Source organism: Carcharodon carcharias, chromosome 11, assembly GCF_017639515.1.
Source record: "Carcharodon carcharias isolate sCarCar2 chromosome 11, sCarCar2.pri, whole genome shotgun sequence".
Taxonomy (NCBI): Eukaryota; Metazoa; Chordata; class Chondrichthyes; order Lamniformes; family Lamnidae; genus Carcharodon; species Carcharodon carcharias.
This window is the reverse complement of record NC_054477.1, coordinates 71,998,077-72,020,656: the sequence shown is the minus strand read 5'-3', so window position 1 is coordinate 72,020,656 and position 22,580 is coordinate 71,998,077. Positions and strand designations below refer to the sequence as shown.

General features: G+C 41.1%; 1 protein-coding gene across 3 annotated transcripts in view; it reads left to right on the top strand.

Annotated features, from left to right (window-relative positions):
• LOC121284474 (PC3-like endoprotease variant B) overlaps positions 1-22,580 on the top strand; it is an 893,918-nt gene that overhangs the window by 406,897 nt on the left and 464,441 nt on the right. For all 3 annotated transcript variants that reach the window (XM_041199978.1, XM_041199979.1, XM_041199980.1), the window contains exon 5: positions 5,091-5,206. In XM_041199978.1, the coding sequence (XP_041055912.1) occupies positions 5,091-5,206 (116 nt within the window). The remainder of the gene's footprint in view (positions 1-5,090; positions 5,207-22,580) is intronic.

Here is a 22,580-nt window from a genome sequence, read left to right as displayed (position 1 = left end):
GCCTTGGTTAAATGTTGCAAATCACTCAGGGATAAATCTTCCCTCTCCATAAAAGTCATAGCAATTGACAAAGCCATTCTGATTTTCAATCAATATAGTAAAATTCGCAACCTCATCAGTCTCAACCTCAGCAAATACCAGAACTTGTAGTTGTCTGTGGATTTGAAATCCTGCAAGAGCCCTCAATTAATGGGCAGGATTTTTTGCTCGGCATGCGGGTGCACACCCAACATGCCCGAGTGTAAAATAGCACACGATGATGCCGGGTAATGTCCTGACATCATTGCGTACTCACACGATACTTCGGTTGGCGGGCGTGCGCAAGAGTCAGCAGCGTGCCCGCCAACAATTAAGAGGCCTATTAAGGCCGTTAACATATTAATTAACTTGGATTTTTCACTACCTGTCCATTGTTACTGTTGGTGGGCAGGCGAATCAGCTAGGCGACCTTTGGAGTTTGAGGAAACTTCATCCAAGGATGGGATGAGGTTTTCGATATTAATTTTTAAAAAAATGTTTGGACAGAATTTTTATAATCCATGGGCAGAATTTTCTGCCTGGCGGGCAGGTGGGTCCGACCCAATCCCCGGCGGGCAGGGAACCGATGCCCGCCGGAGAAGTGGGCCCCGCCGTCATTTTAAGTGGGCGGGCCAATTAAGGCCAGCCCAGCACGATGCCCGCCGGGAAGCGCTATGCAATTCCTCTTCGGCCAACGGGGGGTGGGGGGGGGGGGGGGGGGGGCGCGCGGGGGGGTGGGGGGGTGGCGGCGGATTCCCCAAATGCGAGAATGTGCTCTTTTGCGCATGCGCACAAAAGAGCACACATCTCCCTGAGGCTAAGTGCTGCCTCAGGGAGATCGCTGACAGTTCTAGAAACATTAAAAATAGAGAAAAAGAATCCTTAACATGTCCCCCTCATGTGACAATGTCACGTGAGATGGGACATGTTGATAAATTTCACTGAAACTTTAATAAACTTTTTAAATCCCACATGAAATCTCATCCCGCCGGTGGATGAGACTTTATGTTTTTTCTATTCCCCACCGGGGCTGCTGGCCTGCTTGCCGACCGCACTGCGCCCCCCCGCCTTCCTCGATATTTAAATGGAGCGGGATGACATTGGGGGTTCCCCCCGACGTCATCCCACATCATTTTTTTTGCGTCGGCAAGCGGGCCCTGCCCCCTGCTTACCGACAGAAAAATTCAGCCCTATATGTTTAGGTGAGTGAGTCCGATGTGTAGACGTTTTTTTCTACATTTTAAAATCTTTATTTGATGGTTTTAAATTCTTCAACTCCCTGAGGCAGCTCTCTGCCTTCAGGGAGCTTTCATTGCATGCTCCCCCGCGCCCGCGCTGACTTCAGCGCTCACTCTCTTCCCACCTTCACCCTGGCAGCGCTGAGCTGGTCAGCGTGTCTTTCACGCTGGCTAGCCATTAATTGGCCAACCAGCATGAAATTGAGGCTGGGGTTCGATTGCCAGCAGCAGGCCCTTTGCTGGCCACTCCCAGGCCTGCCCACCACGACTGCCCACTGCGCCTGCCCAACACACTCAAAATTCTACCCTTTTTTATGATTCAAGACCTGAACCCTGAGTATTTGGTAAGATTTGGTTAGGGACTAATAACTTCTTGTTTAATGTTGACAAAGTTTGAGATTAAAGACATCTGTTAAGAGAATAAAGCCACAAGATTTCACAGGTTTTGAACAAACAAAAATAAACTTCACTATACAAGGTCAGAAAGGTAAAACAATTTATGATATCTATCTTACACTCTACCGTTCAGGGTAAATAAGAGGTACATGTGAATAAACAGACAAACTGTGGTTGAACACATCACACTGCATACTTAATAGCAGCTACAAGCAAGACAGTTTCAACGGATTTTTCAAAAACCCAGCCAGACGTCAGTGGACACTGTGAGTCAACCAATCTTGTAGAAACTCTGTTTCTCTCACAAGGGATTCCAGCCTTCACCTTCAAAGACCTTGTCTTAGAATTCTCTTCACAGGTTGTTCCAACTTGGATGGCCTCAGCAACAGCCTTCCTTACAGCATTTCAATCTCGTCTCCTGAGACTCCATTCCCATGAGTTCCTGACTGTGCACTCAACCACCAACTCACACAACCTCAGTTCTGTGGCCTCATTGTTCACAGTACAACTGCTCCAAAGGGGTTCCTTCACCCCAGCAGCCCACAACATGGAGTCATCAACCTCCTGCTGCCCTCTTCGATTGCTAGGGCTTATCCTGAGCCCTTTTCACTTAAAGTCTGTTAACCACAGCATTTTTTTCTGCTTTTCTCTTTTTAAACTTAACTGGGACCGCTTCCTGTCCCCTGTCTGGGACTCTTCTTGTGGGACTACTTCCAGTCCCTTTCTAGGACTTTCTGTTGCAATAGTGCTCCGTTCACCATCACATGACCCAGGGTTTTGTGCCATTTTTTTTTCTGGGCAGACGCTCTGGGCTCGTCCTTGGCCCAAAGAAGTTAAAATGCTGAATTACACCTGCGCAGCCTGCTCCTGGTCCATACTTGCACAGAAACTCCAAAGTCTGACGGATTGGAGTTTCCAACCTCTGCTCTCAACAAGAAGATAAATTGGCTTTCACAGCTGTTGCAAGACCTTTGTTTATCTGAAAGACTTCAGTTAGAGGCTTTGCTATATAAATGGATATTTCCATTAAAAACACTGGGTAGGCGAAATGTAAAACAATTGAACATGTGCTGTGACACTTCTTTAAAAATAAAACCCTGTGCCTGCAGGTTTCTACATATTTGATACTCTGTAATCGAACTCTGGAAATTCCATTGTGCAATTTTGTCGAATGAACGTTGCGCATGCTTGTATCAAATTCTCCCCTCTGATTCAGAATCATAAAATGGCCAGAGCGCAGAAGGAGGCCATTCACCTCAATGAGTTTGTGCTGGCTTTCTACAAGAGCAAGGAAGAACATTGAGGGGGCATGCAGGAGAGTGGAGTTAAGGTCATAATCAGATCAGGCATGATCTTATTGAATGGCGGAGCAGGTTTGAGGGGCCGAATGGCTTATTCCTGCTCCTATTTCTTATGTCCTGATGTTTCTTAAGTTCTTATGTTCTCACTCCCATTCTTTCTCTGTAATTCTGCATTTCTTTTCCCCTTCAAGTGCTTAACTAATTCCCTTTTGAAAGCCATGATTGAATCTGCCTTCACCACACTCACAGGCAGTACATTCCAGATCCTACCTACTTGCTACAAAAACAATTTCCTCATGTTGCCTTCGGATATTTAGGCAATTCCTTTAAATCTGTGTCCTTTTTGTTCTTGCTCCTTCTGCCAAAGGAGACATTTCTCTTTATCTTCTCCAACTAGGACCCCTCATGGACACTTCTGTCAAATCTCTTCTGCTACAAGGAAAACAACCCAACTTCTCCAATCTACCCATGTGACTGAAGTCTCTCATTCCTGGAAAGATTCTAATGAAATATTTTGCATCCTCTACAACCTTCACATCCTCCTTAAAGTGTGGTGCCTGGAATTGGATACAGTACTCCAGCTGAGGCTGAACCAGTGTTTTAATAATGTTCACCACAACTTCCTTTCTTCAATATTTTATGGCTCTATTTCTAATACCTAGGATTCCTTATGCTTTGTTAAGTGCTTTCTCAACCTGCCCTGCCACCTTCAACATTTTGTGCAGAGAAACTCCAAGTTCTCTCTGCTCCCTCACCCCCTTACAAATTGTATAGCTTAGCTTACTCTCCGCTCTTTCTTCCACGGAAAATATATTACTCCACACTTCTCTGGGTTAAATTTCATCTGACACATGCCCAATCATTCCTTCAGCTTGTTCTAAGTCCTCTAGGAATCTGTGACCATCTTCCTCACTTTTCTGTTCTTCCTCATTGCCATCTAACAGAGTATCTTTCTTGTAAATTTCATAAGAACTCTAATAAAATGCTCAAACCTTCATGATTATCCAACTGATGGGTATCTAACCCACAAAATACTTCTGATTTTGCTCCTGGCAGGGTGTGACACCTTGTTTCCTCTTTGGTAGGGACATAACCCATGTCCACATATCACTGCATTCTTTCACTGATCCTATGTTTCAGACTCAGCAATTACACTTGCTTTCTGCCATTTTTCACAATTGCTACTAGAAATGTAGTTTTCTGTCTGAATTTTTTCTTTGCTTCAAACCTGCACCTTTTAGATGACCATCCTCTGCTACATGTTTTATTCCAGCAAGCCCGTGGGTGAAAGTTAGAACTGGAGCCAATCTTTACACTCATATTTGTTTACAGAATTATAATTCATAAGCGTACACTTCCTAACACAAGAACCACTGCTTTAATTTGTGTCTCTTTCTATGGGCTCAACTGAAACACCAATTAATACCCACCAACTGCACACAATTAATACTATACTTCCAAGTTTTGTGTCACCTGCAAATTTTGAAATTATGCCCTGCCCACCCAAGTCCAAGTTATTGGATCCCCAGGGAATTCCAGTCCAAAAACAACCAATCAGCTATACTCTCTAACCAATTTCATATCTATGCTGCCACTGTCCCTTTTTTCCATGAACTTTAACTTTACTGACAAGTATATCAAGTGGCACTTTATCAAAGACATTTTGGAAGACCATATACATCCATCATATTGCTTTCATCAATTCTTCCAGTTACTTCATCAAAAACCTCAGTAGTTAGCTAAACATAACTTGCCTTAACAAATCTGCGCTGGCTTTCCTTAGCTAATCCACACCAGTCCAAATGACTGTTAATTTTGTCCCAAAAGAATGAAACTTTTATAACAAAAGGGTTAACTACCTATTAAAACAGCTGGCAGGGAATTGATACCAAGATATTAAACATTTGTACAACGACAAGGCACTGTGCCATTCCTAGCTTATATTGCCAAAGAAATTTATTTTGTATGCATGTGTGTGGCAGGAGAGTTGTATTTTTTAAGTTCTGGGGAATTTTAATGTCAGCAGATTTGTTGTATCATTTCCTTCAAATGTTTTAACGATTAATTGAGAAATTCATTTTTTGCTAGATTTAAATTACAAAATAAGAAGTGACTGATCTTTCTGTGTGGTTTCCAGAGCAAGAGAAGAAAGATGTTATCCCTAAAGCAATCTTCAATGTAATGAACTCAGAAAATAAAAAAGGAAAGCCACTTCAGTTTAATGACCCTATGTGGCCTGCACAGTGGGAACTGGTAAGCACTGCATCACCAGTTTATTAATTTCTTCCTGAATTAACCCTTGAAACACAATCTACTTATGAGTTCCTGAGCGCATAGATACAACAGAATATGCACATATGCAAATATGGATACAAGGGGGTTGGCTATACATGCAAACATGCAAGCTATAAGTGGATGTACATACACATGGGCTCAGAAAAATGTTTGAATTCAGGAGTGATCCATCTTGTATAATCAAAACTGCATTATGGTTAGCAAATAAACACAAGCTTAACTTTTATACAACCTTTGACACTTTGTTGATGGTATCTATCCTTACCAAGCAGGCATAAACAATTGAAAGAGAAAGCATTTCCTAATTAATTAATCACAAAATATTCCACTTGAATGTTATTTTATTTTTGCATTACACTTTGTGATATAAATGTGGTGAAACTGCTTATTTAATCATCCATGTTAATCATTTTATTTCCCTTTAATGAGGACTAATTTTTTTCAACTCAGTTAAATTTCATATTAAATGTTTTCTGAATACACAAATACTACTTTCAGTAATTTATTTTTATGAATCAAGCTAGCTAAGACCCCTGCATAACTTTAAGTAATGTACCAATGCATTTTATGATTGATGCATGCAGTTGTTACAGTTTATAACCTGTGTTTGCTGTATGTACATGTCATATGTGTTTCCTGGTGCTTTGTACAACTCAGATATTAATTTTCTGTTATATTTGTGCAGCTTAAGCTTCATTTGCTGATTTATATAGTTTACAATATGTAAACTGCTCACTGAAGTCCTTAAACATTTTGCAATCTTTAAATTTGCGGTCTTCTGTGGCTGCCAAAAACCCTGTGCATCTAAAAGTAAAGAGAATTGTATGTACAATTAAAGTAAATGTTCCAGACTAGTCATTGGTGAAAAATATTTTCACATAACAGAAAAATTAAGCTGATATAATACCTAATCTGAGTGATGAAGAAGTTGTTCCCTGCAGTAATACAGATTAATTTAACACCACCCAGATTGTTTTAACCGTTTGAACATTGTGCTTATACTCAGTATGAAGTGTTGAAAAAAATTCTTAGCTGTGAACCACCTATAGGGGGCATTACTACGTTTTTAAATTTGAAGGTATATATAAAAGTTGTGCAATTGCAAGTTTTTTGCCCTAGCTTCTGGTGTTCTCCTTCACCTGTTCTTCACCTGACCTCCATAACAGATGAAGCTCAATTTTAAGCAGGCCGGGAAAGAATGCATGGTGTATGCCACTGAATATCTTAGCTTCATTATTCCTTGATACCAAATATTTTAAGCTACAATGTGAGAGTATGGGAAGATTCACCCTGACATTTAAAATTGTGAAAGAATATAATTCTGAACAATTCTGTGAGCATTGTGTTGACCAACTGCTGTGAAAGAACTGACAGTATGAAACTAGTCACTGGCCAAATGGTGCTGCTGGGTTTACAGAGCTGCTGGCCAATTGGATTAGCCGGCATTTCTCCAAGGCAAGATGTCCTCCTCAGATGGGAGTGGAAGTCTTGATCTTAGCCAAGTAACACTCTGCTGAGTGTTAAATGGCTGCAGTGCAGCCGGTATCAGCAGTGATGCATTCCCCACCAATATTTTAGGTGGTAAGGCTGAAAACCCCGACATCCAAAAATTCCTGGCCATGGCCTCTGTCCTCCTCCTGACCTCCAGGAGTAAGGCCTCCAGTGCCATGGCAGTGAAGCTGGGTGCCCTCTGTGTAGCCTGTTGCTCCATTACCAGACATATTCTTGACTTTGCTGCACCAGCCTGAGAGCATTTCCCCTTTAAGGAGGGCAGGCTACCGTTTAGAAGCTCAGCTTAGCTTTATGTCGTGCTAGACACGCACACACCTGGATCCCTGCTGAATGTGCAGCCAGCCAGCAGCAAATTTCATGTTGGGCTGCAAACCACAATTACATTGGTGAGCAGACAGCACAGAGTTTGCATGCTGCCTGTTTCAACTGAACTAGCTGCAGGGTGATTGTGTATCTTGATCCCCATGCTCACGAACCAGCCTAATCAAACTTTTCCCAACATATTTAGAACAGGGAATGCTATGACCAGAAACTGAACTGGACTAGCCATATAAATACCGTGGCTACAAGAACAGGTCAGAGGCTAGGAATCCTGTGGCGAGTAACTCACCTCCTTACTCCCCAAACCTGTCCACCATTTACAAGGCATAAGTCAGGAATGTGAGGCAATACTCTCCACTTGCCTGGATGAGTGCAGCTCCATCAACACTCAAGAAGCTTGACACCACTTGATTGGCACCCCATCCACGACCTTGAACATTCACTCCCCCCACTACTGACGCACAGTGGCAGCAGTGTGTACCATTTACAAGAAGCACTGCAGCAACGCACCAAGACTCCTTCGACAGCATCTTCCAAACCCACGACCTCTATCACCTAGAAGGACAAAGGCAGGAGATGGATGGGAACACCACGACCTGCAAGTCTCCCTCCAAACCACACACCGTCCAGACCTGGAACTATATCCCTGTTCCTTCAATGTCACTGGGTCTAAATACTGGAACTCCCTCTGTCACAGTGCTGTGGGTGTACCTATACCACATGGACTTCAGTGGTTCAAGGAGGCAGCTCAGCACCATCTTCTCAAGGGCAATTAGGGGTGAGCAATAAATGCTGCTCTCGCCAGCAATGCCCAAATCCTATGAAAGGATAAGTATATATTTTTTTTAAATTAGCCTTTGTTAAATATATATGCAGAAAATTTTTAAAAATGTTTGTTTAATAAAGGTTGGATATTCAGAATTATAAAAACATAGGCCAGAATTTTACATTCAGCGTGCGGGCAGCTCCCGACACACGAACATAATATGACGTGCGATGACGTCGGGCGTGCATCCAGACATCGTCCTCACTCGATATTTCATTCGGCAGGTACGAGCTGGATTTGGCTGCATGGCCACTGATAATTGAAAGGCCTATTACGGCCATGAACAAGCTTATTAACTTGAAATTAACACTACCCGTCCAACCTAATGGTTAGCGGACAGGCAAAAAGGCCAAGCGGCCTTTACATTTTTTAGGAAATCTCATCCACGAGCAGGATGAGGCTTCCTAAAGCTAAAACAAATTAAATAAAAACTTTATTTTGAAATTAAAAACATGTCCCATCTCATGTGACACAGTCATTCATAAAGTTGAAAAAAAGTTGAATAAAACAAGGCCCCTCATGTGACACAGTCACATGAGGGGCCTTGTTTTATTCAACTTTTTTTATAAACTTTATGAATTTTTTAAAAAAGCACTTCAATCTCCCTGAGGCAGCTCCGTACTTCAGGGAGATTGACGCGCTCTTTCACCCGCATGCATGAACTGCATGCCAGGCCCAGCTCTCCCTCCTCTCCCTGCTCGCACAGACAGTGCTCAGCGCTGCTGCTCGCGATCCACGCAAGGCGGGCCAGCGTGAAATCGCAGTGTGGAGCCAATCGCAGGCGGCAGTCAGCTTCCTGACCACCCCTGCCCCCGCCCGCTCCCGCTGAGTCCACCCAACAAAGGCAAAATTCTGTCCATAAGGAATATCACATTCATATTTTCGCCATTCCCATGTGGAGCTGATAAGTAAATATGAAATAGGAGCAGAAGTAGACCTTACAGCCTGTTGAGCCTGTATGCTAACTTCCAGTGCCTCTGAACATTAACATATACAAGTTTCACACCTTTTTTAAAAGTTGTATTTATTGCAGTAAGCATTTTATGCTGACAGTAGAGATTGTATCATGAATGTTTTTAGCAACATTACCTCAGCAGACCATGTTCAAATGAATTAGGTGCTTGGATGGCAAAGTTGAATATGAAAAATTAAATTATATTTTCTTACAGTAACTGTTAGGATGGAGCAAAATTCATACTAAATTTGAGCAAATTTTTATGTTGACAAACACTTTCACTTCATATAAATATAATTGTGTCGTCACACATGTTTAAAACTTTCATGGTTCATGAATAATCAATTATGATACTTAGTACTAAGCCACAACAAGAATCATTGGCATTTTTGAGGTCTTTTTAAGCAAGAGATTTTGACATTTTAATAAGATCTTACTGATAATACCAGGGAGGCAATGGCATAGTGGTATTGTCGCTGGACTAGTAACCCAGAGACCCAGGGTGATTCTCTGGGGACCTGGGTTCAAATCCTGCCAAGGCAGATGGTGAAATTTGAATTCAATAAAATCTGTAATTAGAAGTCTAATGATGACCATTGCCAATTGTTGTGAAAACCCATCTGATTCACTAATGCCCTTTGGGGAAGGAAATCTGCTGCCCTTACATGTGACTCCAGACTCACAGCAATGTAGTTGCCTCTTAAATGCCCTCTGAACAAGGGCAATAAATGCTGGCCTAGCCAGCAATGCCCACATCTCATGATTATTTTTTCTCAATGTTGTTAAAGCACTTTATTTGAACACATTTTATTAATAAAAATTTAAAAGTACTGTAGTTGCAGAAATAGGCAATGCGTTTTCCCCAATTTAATTTCAATCTTTTAAAGTTACATGACATCTTCAGGATTGTTTGGTCATTAGCACAGTAATTGGAGTGATCTGGGTTCCAGATGTCTCGATGGTCACTATTGGTTCCATTCAGTATCGGTGAACAAGACAGATGATTCAGTTCTGTCGAAGGGTCATGAGGACTCAGAACGTCACCTCTTTTCTTCTCCGCCAATGCTGCCAGACCTGCTGAGTTTTTCCAGGTAATTCTGTTTTTGTTTCAGATGATTCGCAATGTGGGAGAACAGATTCTTCCTGATCCCTCCCCCTTTTTTAACCCACTTTCCCCTCAACTCTTGATGGAATCCACAGTCATCAAGGGATACTGCAATCAGCAACCAGGAACACAAAGAGTAAGATAAAAACACTGACAAGAAGTTGTCTACAACACCAGTCAGGTTGAATTATAAAGGCAAGCACTCAGAAACAATACACTTTTGGAGGTTTCAAGGCACCCAGCTATGTTCTTGAATTGGCCTGCATTTAGCTGCAGCACAGCCGGGGACTGGGTGCAGGAATAAGTTAGATATTGACCCTAATCTTCTGGGGTAGTGAAATCTGGATTTAAGCCTGTGTTGTGCATCAGGACTTTGTGGAAGTCCTGCCATGCACATATGCACTGGAATTGGTGAGAAGTTTAAACATCAGATGAGCTGATTTGTGCTGCCCGGGCCCTTTCTGAGTGTCTCCGATACTTAACCCAGGGCAGAAACTTGGGCCAGATACATAGGACTTACCTGGATATTTAGCCTGGAAATGTTACACAATTTAATCTTTGGAGTAATTCAGAGACTAACCAGCAGAACTGAACTGAACATCCCAACTGAAAACCCCCCCAACAACCCCAACCTGAACTGACTCAACCAACCCATGACTCGACCACCCTCTGACTGACTAGCCCCTGACCCAACCTAAATACCCACCGACCAGACTACCTCCCTGACCCAACTGCAACCCCCCCACCAGACAACCCTCTCTAACCCAACTACCTCCCGACCTGACTACCCCCCAACTTGACCACCCCAAATCTGACTGCTGACCCACTCACTCATCCACCCACCTACCTACCGACCCACCCACTCAATCATCCATTCACCCACCCACCCACTCACTCAGCCACCCATTCACTCAGCCAACCGCCCATCCACTCACCTATCAACCCACCCACTCAAACCATGCACCCACTTGAACCCATCCGCTTGCCAACTCAAACAATCACCCACTTACCCACATACCCACCCACCTGCCTCACTCACTCATCCACCCACCCCCAATTCACACGTCCACCCACCCACAAAGTCTTTTGTTCACCAAGATAAAAACAAAAAAACTGCGGATGCTGGAAATCCAAAACAAAAACAGAATTACCTGGAAAAACTCAGCAGGTCTGGCAGCATTGGCGGAGAAGAAAAGAGTTGACGTTTCGAGTCCTCATGACCCTTCGACAGAAAGGCCATAGAGGTAAAATTGGGAATTATGGACCAGGTGGCTTAACACTGTTGTGGGGAAATTGAACACCTTGAAAATTTTCAGCTGATCAGAGAAAGCCAGCATGGATTTGCATTGGGTAGGTCATGCCTTGTGAACCTGACTTACTTTTTTGAAGAGTTGGCTACAGTTGTAAACAGGGGAATGTTATTTATATGAACTTCCAAAGGCATTTGATAAAGTTCCTCATAAGAGACTGTTAACTAAAATTGAAGCTCATGGAATTGAAGATAAGCTGTTGACCTAGTCACAAAATTGGCTGAGTAGCAGGAGATGGAGACTAAGGATAATGACTGATACTCTAGTTAACAGGATGTGACTATTGATGTCCTACAAGAATCTGTGCTGAAGCCTCAACTAGTCACAAAATTTATTAACGACTTAGTCGATGGGCTAGAAAGCCACAAATCCAACTTTGCCAAAGGAGAGGCAGCATTGTAAGCAGTGTAGATGATGAATAAAATTACAAAGAAATGTTAATAGATTAAGTGAATGGGAGAAATTGTGGCAAATGGACTTCATTGTAAGCAAATGTGAGGTCATCCATTTGACATCTAGACAAAGTACTTTCTAAATGGTAAAAGAATAGAAAAAGTGGAGGCCCAAAGAGACTTGGGGATTGTTAGGATCTCCGTAGTAATTTTTAAAAAGGAACTCGAACTTCCAGTTACTAGCTGAAAGAATGTCATGACAAGATTTCACATTTTAAAACTTTTACTGTAACAAATTACCAAAAGCACTAACGACTAAACATTACTTTCCTTTTGTAGACAACTTATACTTTAAACAACAGAGAGGTCTTTTATGCTTATCACACATTGCACTCCCCATGGAATTATAGAATTAAGCAGTCCACAGTTACTCCCAGCCTCCAGTGGGTCCCCATATCCCCATTCCACCAAATAATAACTTTAAGTGAGCATCTCCAGGCACTTTCCTCAGCCTTCAGAGAAAGCACCATCAGTAAAGCATGATTCAAAATTCTTCTTCTCTCTGCCCCCACCTACTCCTTTCTCCCAGCTGTGCCAGGACAAATCTCCAGAAATCTTTGAATGTCAGCAGGATGCGTCTCTTTGACTAAAGGCTGTCTCCTTTCTGCATCCAGGTGTTGTAGTTATCAGAGCCAACCAGCCTTTTCTCTCTACTGATCTCACAAATGACTTCCTTTGCCCTCTTCCCCATGGCAATGTGAAACAAATTAACCTTGCATCCAAGTAGATGTGCTAATTAGCTATCCATTATCCTAACTCCTTTTCATCTTAGAAGTAAATGGGGAGTTTACCTCACAACTTTTCACAACCCATATACCAACAACACCTTTCTGGGACTTTGGGAGACTAAAAGACTTCTCTTTGTAAACTCAGACAGCTGCGATTGCCTCTAAGCTTAAATACCTTCTCAGTTTCTTCTCAGTAAAACAATCTGAGCCTTCCTTTGATTTCTAACAATCAAACCACCCGGGCTTACTGTCTGGTAGATAGCAGAGCAGGTCACATGACCCCCTTCACCCACCCTAAATTTAAAGCTGCAGTCTCAAAATATAATAATCTTATAAACTTCATAATTGTAACATGGTCCAAGTACATAGATTATTAAAATGCCACAAACAAGTACAGAAAATAATCAAATGGCCTTTATAATTAAAATATGAGGAGCTAGAAGTTATTTTTTGGCTTCCAAAACAATGCTTAGATCACATCTGGAATGCTGTGAGCAATTCTGGACACCACAGCCAGGGAAGGATATATGTAACTTGAGTGTAGGTGTCATGAAGCTATTAATGTATATAGCATTTTGGAAAATATTTTCCTTTTAAAATAGAGGTTTAGTCTGTGAGTGTGTCTTAATTAGATTAAAGTCAGCTAGTCTGGGTGCTTTGATGTGTACTAGTTTTGATATGGAAGAGAGATATTGTATATTTGCATTTCTTGAATAGAGCATTCAAGAAGTGGGTTGAAAACTTGACGCCTTTCTAGCAGATACCAAGCAATATGTTTAAACTGCTAATAAAATTGGGACAATGAATGGGGGTTCATTGTTAAAAGGTGAAGTTCAAAGATGCTGGTGAGACAATGAGAATTTGAATTCAGTCATTGTTGGTAAGTATAATTTCAGCAGTTTTTGGGTGAGCAGAGGCAATGTGAAATCAAAAGGCACCTGTAAGCCTCCACCTTTCTCCAACTGGCTCCACAATGAAAATAATCTCATTTTGAATTCATAAGGTGAAAATGCTTTGCCTGGTATCTGGTTAAGTCTATGGATTGCTGTTGCGTTAATGGAGATTAGTTTGGGAATTTGTTAAAAATTATGATATTAGTAATTTATAGCAATGTGTATATATTTCAACCTGTATAAATTAATAAAATGTTTCAATCAGTTTAATGTAAGGCCTCAAGAAATGGTGCTCTGATGCCTGAATTTAGAGTCGCATCTCAAACATAACATTTAAAATTATAGGTTATGACAGTTGTTTAAAGCTTCCTTCTGGGATTTTTAAATAACTCCGCTTTACTAACTGCACCAGTCATAACAGTAGGCTTAGCAGAATGATACCTGGACTCCAAGGATTAATTTACAAGGACAGATTACACAAATGAGAGCTGCAATTTGGAAGATTAAGGGGCTATTTTATCAAAGTTTTCAAAATATTAGAGGGAATAGATAGGGTAGATAATTAGAAATTATTTCTGCTGGTTGGTGCTCTAGGGCATTGTTAAAAATTAGGAGTGAAATTAGGAAACACGTCAAATGCAAAGGGCGGTAGAAGTTTGGAACTCTCTCCTGCAAACAGCAATTGATGCTAGATCAATTGTAAATTTTAAATGGTGATAGATTTTTGTTATCCAAAGGCATTAAGGAACATGGAGCAAAGCTGGTATATGGAGTTAGGTTACGAATCAGCCAAGGTCTTGTTGAATGGCAGAATAGCCTCGAGTCCCTTCTATCTTGATAAAGGCAAAATGGCTTACTATGTTTCTATGTTCTGGAGTCCATTCTGTTACGATAAATGTGACTTGGTGATGTATAACCTTTATGAGATGGCACATTCAATATTACGAGCTTAAAAACAACTTATAAAACACAACAGTTCAGAATTATTGCTGGCTACTAGTTGCTTTACACTTGGTATTTTTATATGATGAGTCTTTGTCTGCCAATTTAGCTAAGGCATTAGCAAATGTAAAACAAACCAATCCGTGCCTGTGTTGAAATAGTGAACATCATATTTCAGATAATTTTCCTCAAACGTTGGGAGAAATTTAATGTTGGTGATGGGCAGCCCGCCCCCACTGGAAAACTGGTGGGAGCCCTACATCAGTTATCTCCGGAAATCCAGATGCTATTCCAAAGCAATCAGGCACTTACCTGAACAGTATTGGATCTCCCACCAAATCAAGCCCCTAAGCCCTGCCCTGAGAGCTGTGGCCAGTCAGAGGCTGGCAGTTCTCCAGTACCAGCAGCGCCATAGGGAGCAGTGGCCCACCTTCAGTACTGCACTCGGGCCATCACCAGGGATTTATACTGGAGAAAGTTAAGTGTGGGAGGGATGGGGGTAGCAGGAGTTGCAGGTGGCACCGGTGGTGGGGGAGATCCATGAATAGGAGGGAGGCTTTCCTTGGGCCATGTGCATCCCTATGCCAGCCCTTCAATCAGGCACAGAGTACCTGAGTACAAGGTCCCTCCTCCCCCCTTATTAGGCTGCAGGCAAATCCAACAGGGCTTGCTAGATGACCTTCACGGATGGTGAGTTCCTAGACCTCCTGCTGTTTGAATACCAGCAGTGGCAGGGTGAGACCCTTAAGTGGCTTTTAAGTGATTACTTAAGGGCTTCAATTGGACTCCAATTGGGAAGGCCTCCCTCTACCCTTCCCACCCAAAGCCTGATCGTGGGGAGTTGGGAAGACAGCAGGATCTCCACCCTGCATCTTCCCCCTCCCCAATTACAGAGCAGAAGACAGATACTCGTGCTGCTGAAAATGTATTTTAAGTATTAAAAAGATTGAAATAAATTAGTCAGATTGAATAGAAAATAAATTTTATTCAGGTTAAAATAATAAAAAAGAGAGAACATGGAAGAATGAAGAAAATATAAGACAGGATCTTTTATTTTTTGTTTAGCCTTGTATATTTGGTTTTTATTTTTAAAGCATCTGGTTAGTATTACATTAATAATGCAGCTCTTAACATTTGTTCTGCAGTCATATTAGTATGTTTTTGCCACAGTTTGCATAGGCTTAAATTTAAGACACCAGCTTGATTGTTACTTCTCAGAGCTGCCAACAAACTAATGGTTAATATCAATAATTACTACCACCCCATGCTAGTTATTAAAGCTGTATGAAGGTGATACTCAGGGTCACATCCCCACCCCCAACTCCAAAATAAAATTGTCTGTCAAGGAGTTTTTAAAAATGTACTGATTCTATTATTGCAGTTACGAATAGACAGCCACTAACTTAATAAATCAGCAAGTAGTATCAAACATTCTGGGGGACTGATGTGACAAATGCTGACATATAATCTGGAGGAGGCATTAATGGCCTAAACTACTCCCTCCCCCATAGCTATGCTGCGTTTTTATATGGGAAGTAGGTGTGAAAGATCAGTTCAGTCCAAAGGACATAGAGAGGTAGCTTGGGGTGCTCATGCTTAAGGGGGCACACTATCAGAACAGTTAATCAGTTTGACTGCAAGTAATTACCAATACCATTTACATCTCAATTAATCATGATTGCTAAATTGAAATTCTCTCTTTACAATGTTTGAGAGAGACTGGGGTAAATAATTTAATTTATACATTTCCTGATAATGTAAAAATTATCAGTTGAACCATAATATTATCAAATACAAAGCTGAAGACATTATTTGGGTATTGTACCCCAGTGGAAAATAGGACTTGCATTCACTTTGTTCAGAGATAAATTTATCACTCACAGCACTTTGTTTTGTAGCAGTGGTTCCTTTAAGGATCACTGTCATTCAAAATTAGACTTTCTCAGAATTTTACTATATCTACCTGTGAAATGAATGTTATAAAATTTCAAATTAAAAGTTGGAAACCACTGTCAGTGTTATGTTGTAATTCATATTTATAATCTTTACACCAGATGATATAAAATGATGCAACTTAAGAGTGCTTTAGAACATTGATAAAAACTGTACTTTTAAAAAATGAGCTTTTCGTGGAAAGCCACTGCACCAGAGGTCAGGATTTTAAACGTGAACACATGCTATGAAGGAAGCCATGCAGGAATTTAAAAAAAATCTTCCTTGTTTTGTTAGTTTAGATTCTGAAAGAAGCTTTTGTGTGTAAAGATGTAACTTGAGCCTAGGCCTGGAGCTATGCCCTGTGGTACACAGGCCACTATTTCTGCCCCAGTACCAAACTAACAAGCCTTGTATCTCCAACCTGACACTGGCTTTTGTAAGAAATAATTTACTTCAACCATGGTGATAAAAAGATCCTTTGTGTCATTGCACCACAGTTACTTAATAGGAATGATCGAATACGTTGATCATGGTAACATATTAAGATCTGTTTAAAATGTGATGTTGGTTTTATTGCAGCCTCTGAAGCCATATTCAGTAATGTTGTTCAGAAATTGCCCACTTCATTTCCAAGTCCCATCTGTTCCACTCTTGCTGATTTTATTTGTTAATATTTCTTAACCAGATTCATTGATTACCATGCCATGCTGACAGAAGGAGAGTTAAATTGGTCATTCAGAGCTAAGGGAAATACTCGCTTTGGCCCAAAAGGCCCCAGTTTCCTTTGCTTTCCTGAGAAAGTTACAAAAAACTATTCAGTGTGGGTTGTTTTGTGTTTTTTTTTAAAAAAACAGCAATGTCAGGAGAGCTATTAGGCTGCTTATCTGTCTTTCTACTTTGGCACGTGAATACTCCCAGCTCAGCATGCCATGTGTCAAATCTATCATTTGATATGTCAGCAACCATAATTCCCTCTTTTGTCACCAATTTTGACCAAAGGATGAAAAATTGCTGTCACACACCAGCAAAATTATTGTAGAAAAGAGCAAGTCTGTCTTTAGGTGTAAGCCAAGGTGAAACACAGGGAAACTCTCTTTAGATTAGGTCTGAGCTAAGAGAATATTGATCTGTATGCTGAAAATTGTTGATCTCTGGGAACAGGAGATGACAAATGGTGGCAAACAAAAAAATCGAGTCTCTCCAAGGACATTCCAGCTGTACTGTGTTGACTGGAAGTATCTGTTTAGTATTAGTAGAACCTACTTGCCCCCAGCAGGAATTGAACTTGGCTTCTGCCAAACATTTTTTTTGTCTGTAGCTTTCCATTTCAATCTCATTTCCTCATTGCTATGTTTGACTTGGTTTTATGTGAGCTTACTTTTTTGTATTATGTGAATAAAATGTATTGGATTAATTGGAGTCACTATAGAGTCACTATAGTAAGAATGTTAAGGCATTTACTTAGTCATCCTGTGCATTTATTAAAAAGAAACTAAAATTGTCATGTAAATTTGAGGACATTACATGGTGGGAGTTTTTAAACAAAATGCAAATGATAATTAAAATGCAATGATTATATATTGTCACACTAAAATAATCAGGAACCATTATTGATTAATGATGCAGTAATCAAAATGCAATTATCTTCCTCCCAGGTTTATCCACTGTTTATTAATTTCAAAGGCATATACAGTATCATTTTGCTTAATTTTGATCAGGTGCTTGATAAATACTTAGACAATAGTATTTTGACTATACACATGTTATACAAGACTAGTCTTACATGATCTGAAATGAAGTATCATGAGATTCTTGTGTTGTTGCCCAAAATGTCACTGAGTAGCTATTCAGCTATAAAATTTGGAAGTAACTGCAGCTGTAATCAATTATGTGTTAAATAACAAAATCCCAACCCCTTTTAAATATTCTTCTGAAAAATAGACAATAAAATAATAGTAATGTTTGAATGAAATATTTCTTTAGAAATGGTAGCATAGTGAATGGCACAGTTGAAATATGGTTGTAGATAAGATTTGAAGAGAAGGACATAATGAGGGAACTCCCATGTGATAAAAATGATTTAATTGGCAGAGGGTAGTGGAGATGACTGTGGATAATTTATTATAGTGATAATGAACTTATGTAATAATGGCTTGGGTTTGGGGAGATGTTAGCTTATGCACAGTTATGCCTTTAAATTTGCAAATATCTGTAGATTTTCTCCTGTGCAAGTTACTCTGAAATTTATTTTATAATATTTAGCAGATTGCCTATGGTATTGTTTGCAATGAATTGGAGGACACTAATTTATAGTAATGATGTTATCAACAAAGTGTGACAGAGAAAATGTTAGAGAAAATAAATGTGATACTTGTAGGAAGTGTGCGATACACACAAGACTTTTAACATGTAATCAGCATACTGTGGTGTTGCTCAAAACAAGTCAGCAGAAATAGTATTTTATAACAATAGGGGTGTCGTCAACAGAGTGAGAGTGGAAATGTCTTGTAGAAAGTAAATGTGACACTTAAGAGGAAATGTGCTCTATGTATCAGACATTTAATATAATAAAACACAGAGCAATTTTAGGCTTTGAATTTCATTGCTGTCAGCTGAAATGCACTCTCAATACTTGGATTGCCATTTTTAATATAACTTTTGGCCAATAAGAAAAGCCAGGTAATTAGCTATCGTCCACAAAGGACCATAAGCACCTCTCGCCACTAGAGAGAGACAATTGGTTATATATTGCTTGAGGGGCACTACTCCACAAGTGTGAGGCAAGGTGAGGAGGCAGGCCTCCATGAACTATTACACCGGTATGGGAATTGAACCCATGTTGTTGGCATGACTCTGCAACTGAGCTAACTGACATCCCAATAGATGTGTTAGAAGTGGAATGAGCAAAGCAGGCTTACAGATTACTCTTTTTTTCAGTTTCAATGACCCTCAGATTATCAAAACATTGAGACTTTGTCTCAATGATAAGAATATCAGTTTAATTCTGAATATCCTCAATATTATATGTGTGAAGCTAACAAACTGACTTCAATTTGTAGATTTGATGCAGTCTTGCATAAATCAGCCCTAACCAAGTTTATTACTTGCAAACTGAATTATTTGAACCTTTCTTACGACTAAAATTAAAACTTCCTAATGCATCTAGCCTAAGTTATTAGCCCTTTGTTGACTTGACTGTACATAACATTAATCCTTGAAGATTATTTTTCCTGATTTAACCCTCAAATCATTATTAAGTTCTGAGGATCCAGTATGTTTAATCCTAGTTTGCTGTTTTAGAATTTGGCGTCTGGTGTTACATTCCTCAATTACAGTCCTTCCTTCTAAGTCCTATAGGCCTCCACTACACATATTGCATATCATGACAATTCTGACTTGAGGCTATTATTTTTTCCAAGAACACCCTGTGTTTGCATCCTAATAGATCTTACACTCTCAGTTTGGATTTGCTAACTTCCTTCACTTTTGGGTGGAATCTATTTATGGAGACATTACAGATAAAGGGATGATCTCACTGATGTGATATTCTGAGAAGGGTATGGAATCTTATAAATGTTTATATCATAAGGAAGTACTTCACCTAATCAGAACAGATGGAAACATTAAAAGAAAAAATTCAGCTTTGGCCCAGACTAGTCTTTTGATTCTTTTTTGACCTGAGTCTCCGGTATAGATTTTTCTATCTCAAAAATCTGAAACGTAAGTTGGCCATTCCAATAGCTGCAAGTGTAACAGTTGGACTTATGCATCCCTGTGATTAATGTTGTTTCTATCTGACTGCTTAGAATGGTTTGTAGTCAATTTAAACATTAGTCTACAGACTGTCTGCAGTATATCTCAAGCTTTATTCCAGAATATTTCAGATCACATGGTGAGATTTATTTGCATTCTGTTTCTGGCCATTAGATGGCTGTATTCAATTACAGCACATATAATTCAGCCGCCCAATATAAAGGATGATATTCCCATTTTTGCATAAGTCCAACCAATTTATGGCATATAAAGATAAATTCACCAATATCACACTCTCTGTAGGGAGCTGCATTTGAAATACATGCAGATCAAGGGGCATTGGAGTCACAGTTTCTCAGCTCTATCCTCAATCCAATCTTCCATCAAGCATTGGTGCTTGAAGTTGGAAATACATGGCTGGAATTTTACACCTGCCGGTCAGCAGGCTGGGAGGCAGTGATGGGGGGATGGTGGTTGGGGGGGAAGGTGCGGTAATGTCAGGAGGGATGGTGCCGGGTGCTGTGCCCATTGCCAACCAGCTACCACTGGTATTTTACTAGCTGCGTGTAGTGTCAGGTGGTCTGCATTCCCTTGGTCCATTTGAGGCCCTTTAGCAGTAGTGGGGGTGCCCAAACCAGGTGGTGAGGCTGCCAGATATAATGCCTCTCATTTCATTGATTTCAGCATGCAGTCTAGTACCAAATGCACTGCTGACTGCCTTTATGCCCAACAGAGGGCCAAACAGCTAGCCTGCTGCTATTAATGTGGAGCTGCACTCATTATACAAAAGCTGTTGCAGATTGTCTGTGAAGGAATTGTCTACAAAGAGAAGCACAGAAAATGGAGTGACAAGGAAGAGAGAGGGCTCCTAGGTTTTCCGATGTGGTGCTAAAGGTATTATTACAGGAAGTGAAAAAGAGGAGAGAAGCTTTGTTTCTGTGGTGGGTCAGGAGACCCTTAAGGCATGCCTTGAGAACAGAATGGGACAGGTGGTTATTTCTGGAGTCTGGCTCTGAAGACCTGACAACTATGCTGCAAGGAGTTGAATGACCTCACAAGAGTAGTCAAGGTCATCTATCCAGGAACTGTTTCCTGGCCAATCACTGCAGCCTCATGAAGAAGGGTGAAAGCAGCACCAGATCTCTGATGAAGAAACACCCCCACTTGAAGTGACATTCATAGCCACAAGTTCAGATAATGGTACATACCTTAGAGGATACATAGTAAGTGACCAAGCACAAATGGGCTGCAGCTAAGGTAGGAGGAAAGGGCAGTTCATCTGCCAGCTCCCCAGAAGCTGAGGTGGCAGATGAGTTCACCTGCAGGGAACTCAGATGAGGACTTTGAGTGTCATACAGAAGAGGGCTGATGAGCACACACACCAAAATGCACACTGAGGTGCTTGATGTATTGACAGGCCTGCCACAGAGTCTGATATCACTGTCAAGGAGCATAGAAAAGTCTGGCAGTAACTGGGCACATGGCTTTGTGTAAGGTTTAGAGTTTGTCCAGTATGGAAGTGGTGATCCACTCCATGACTCCACTTGCTGACCCATCTGTGATGCAGCTTCTGATGGCTGTTTTCTCAGCTTCCACTGCAACACAGGCAGAAGCTGCCCAAAGGCTCAGTGCTGCAGCAGAAGCTCAAACCAAGGTTATAAGATCCACTCTTGATGCCAAGCAGCTCAGACAGCTGCCTTCATCACTGCAGATACCAATGCTCAAAGGGGTTTGCAGGCTTATGCAGAAGTCTAACACTTTGTGATCCAACAGATTACTAGGACTGCTGAAAATGTTTCCCAAGGGAGTGCAAGTGGTTCTGTGGCACACAAACTGCCATCCTCTCTCAGGATGACAGTATTCATGCTCCCATCCCTGCTAATTCACCAATGCCTTTGCTGTTGCCCCTCAGCCAGCCGATCCCAGGCTGCTACCTCCATGTAGAGGTGGTGCTGTCCAAAGCTGGACCCTGAAGGCCAAGAGAGCTCAAGTGTTTCCTGCAAGGCCATCTGCATCTCTCCCAGAGAAACTCAGCAGCTTCACCCCAGCCTTGCTGAGGCCATTGGTGAAGCATTGCATCAGAGCACTAAACCAGACAAAGACACCAGCAAGACGGATACTAAGGGGATGCACATGGGTGAAATAATTCTGTTTTGTATGTGTTTTTGGATGAGCTGGTAGATAAAGTTGTTACAGTTTTTTTGTTATTGGCTTTTATTTCAGGGCTTTAGCCAGGATATGCTATGGTGGTATGTTGGGAAAGGCTGGGAACTTGTGGAGCAATGGTGATGTTGGGGTGACATTATCTGGGAATCAGAATCCTATTAGCTGTTCATGGATATCCTGTCTGAATTGAAGGGCTTCTGGATGCCTCTCCCTCCTCCTCCTCCCCCACCACAGTTGGCCTCCGAATCCCTGGTCGCAAAGGCTGCATTCTCATGACAGTGGAGTTCTGAAGGACACAGCAGGCTACTATGAACTTGGACATTCACTCTGCTGAGTACTGCCCCCAACCACAAGCAGAGTCTTAGCAGGAGAATCTTTGCTTTAGGACATCAATGGTTTGCTCCATGGTGTTGCATGTTGCTGTACAGCTATCA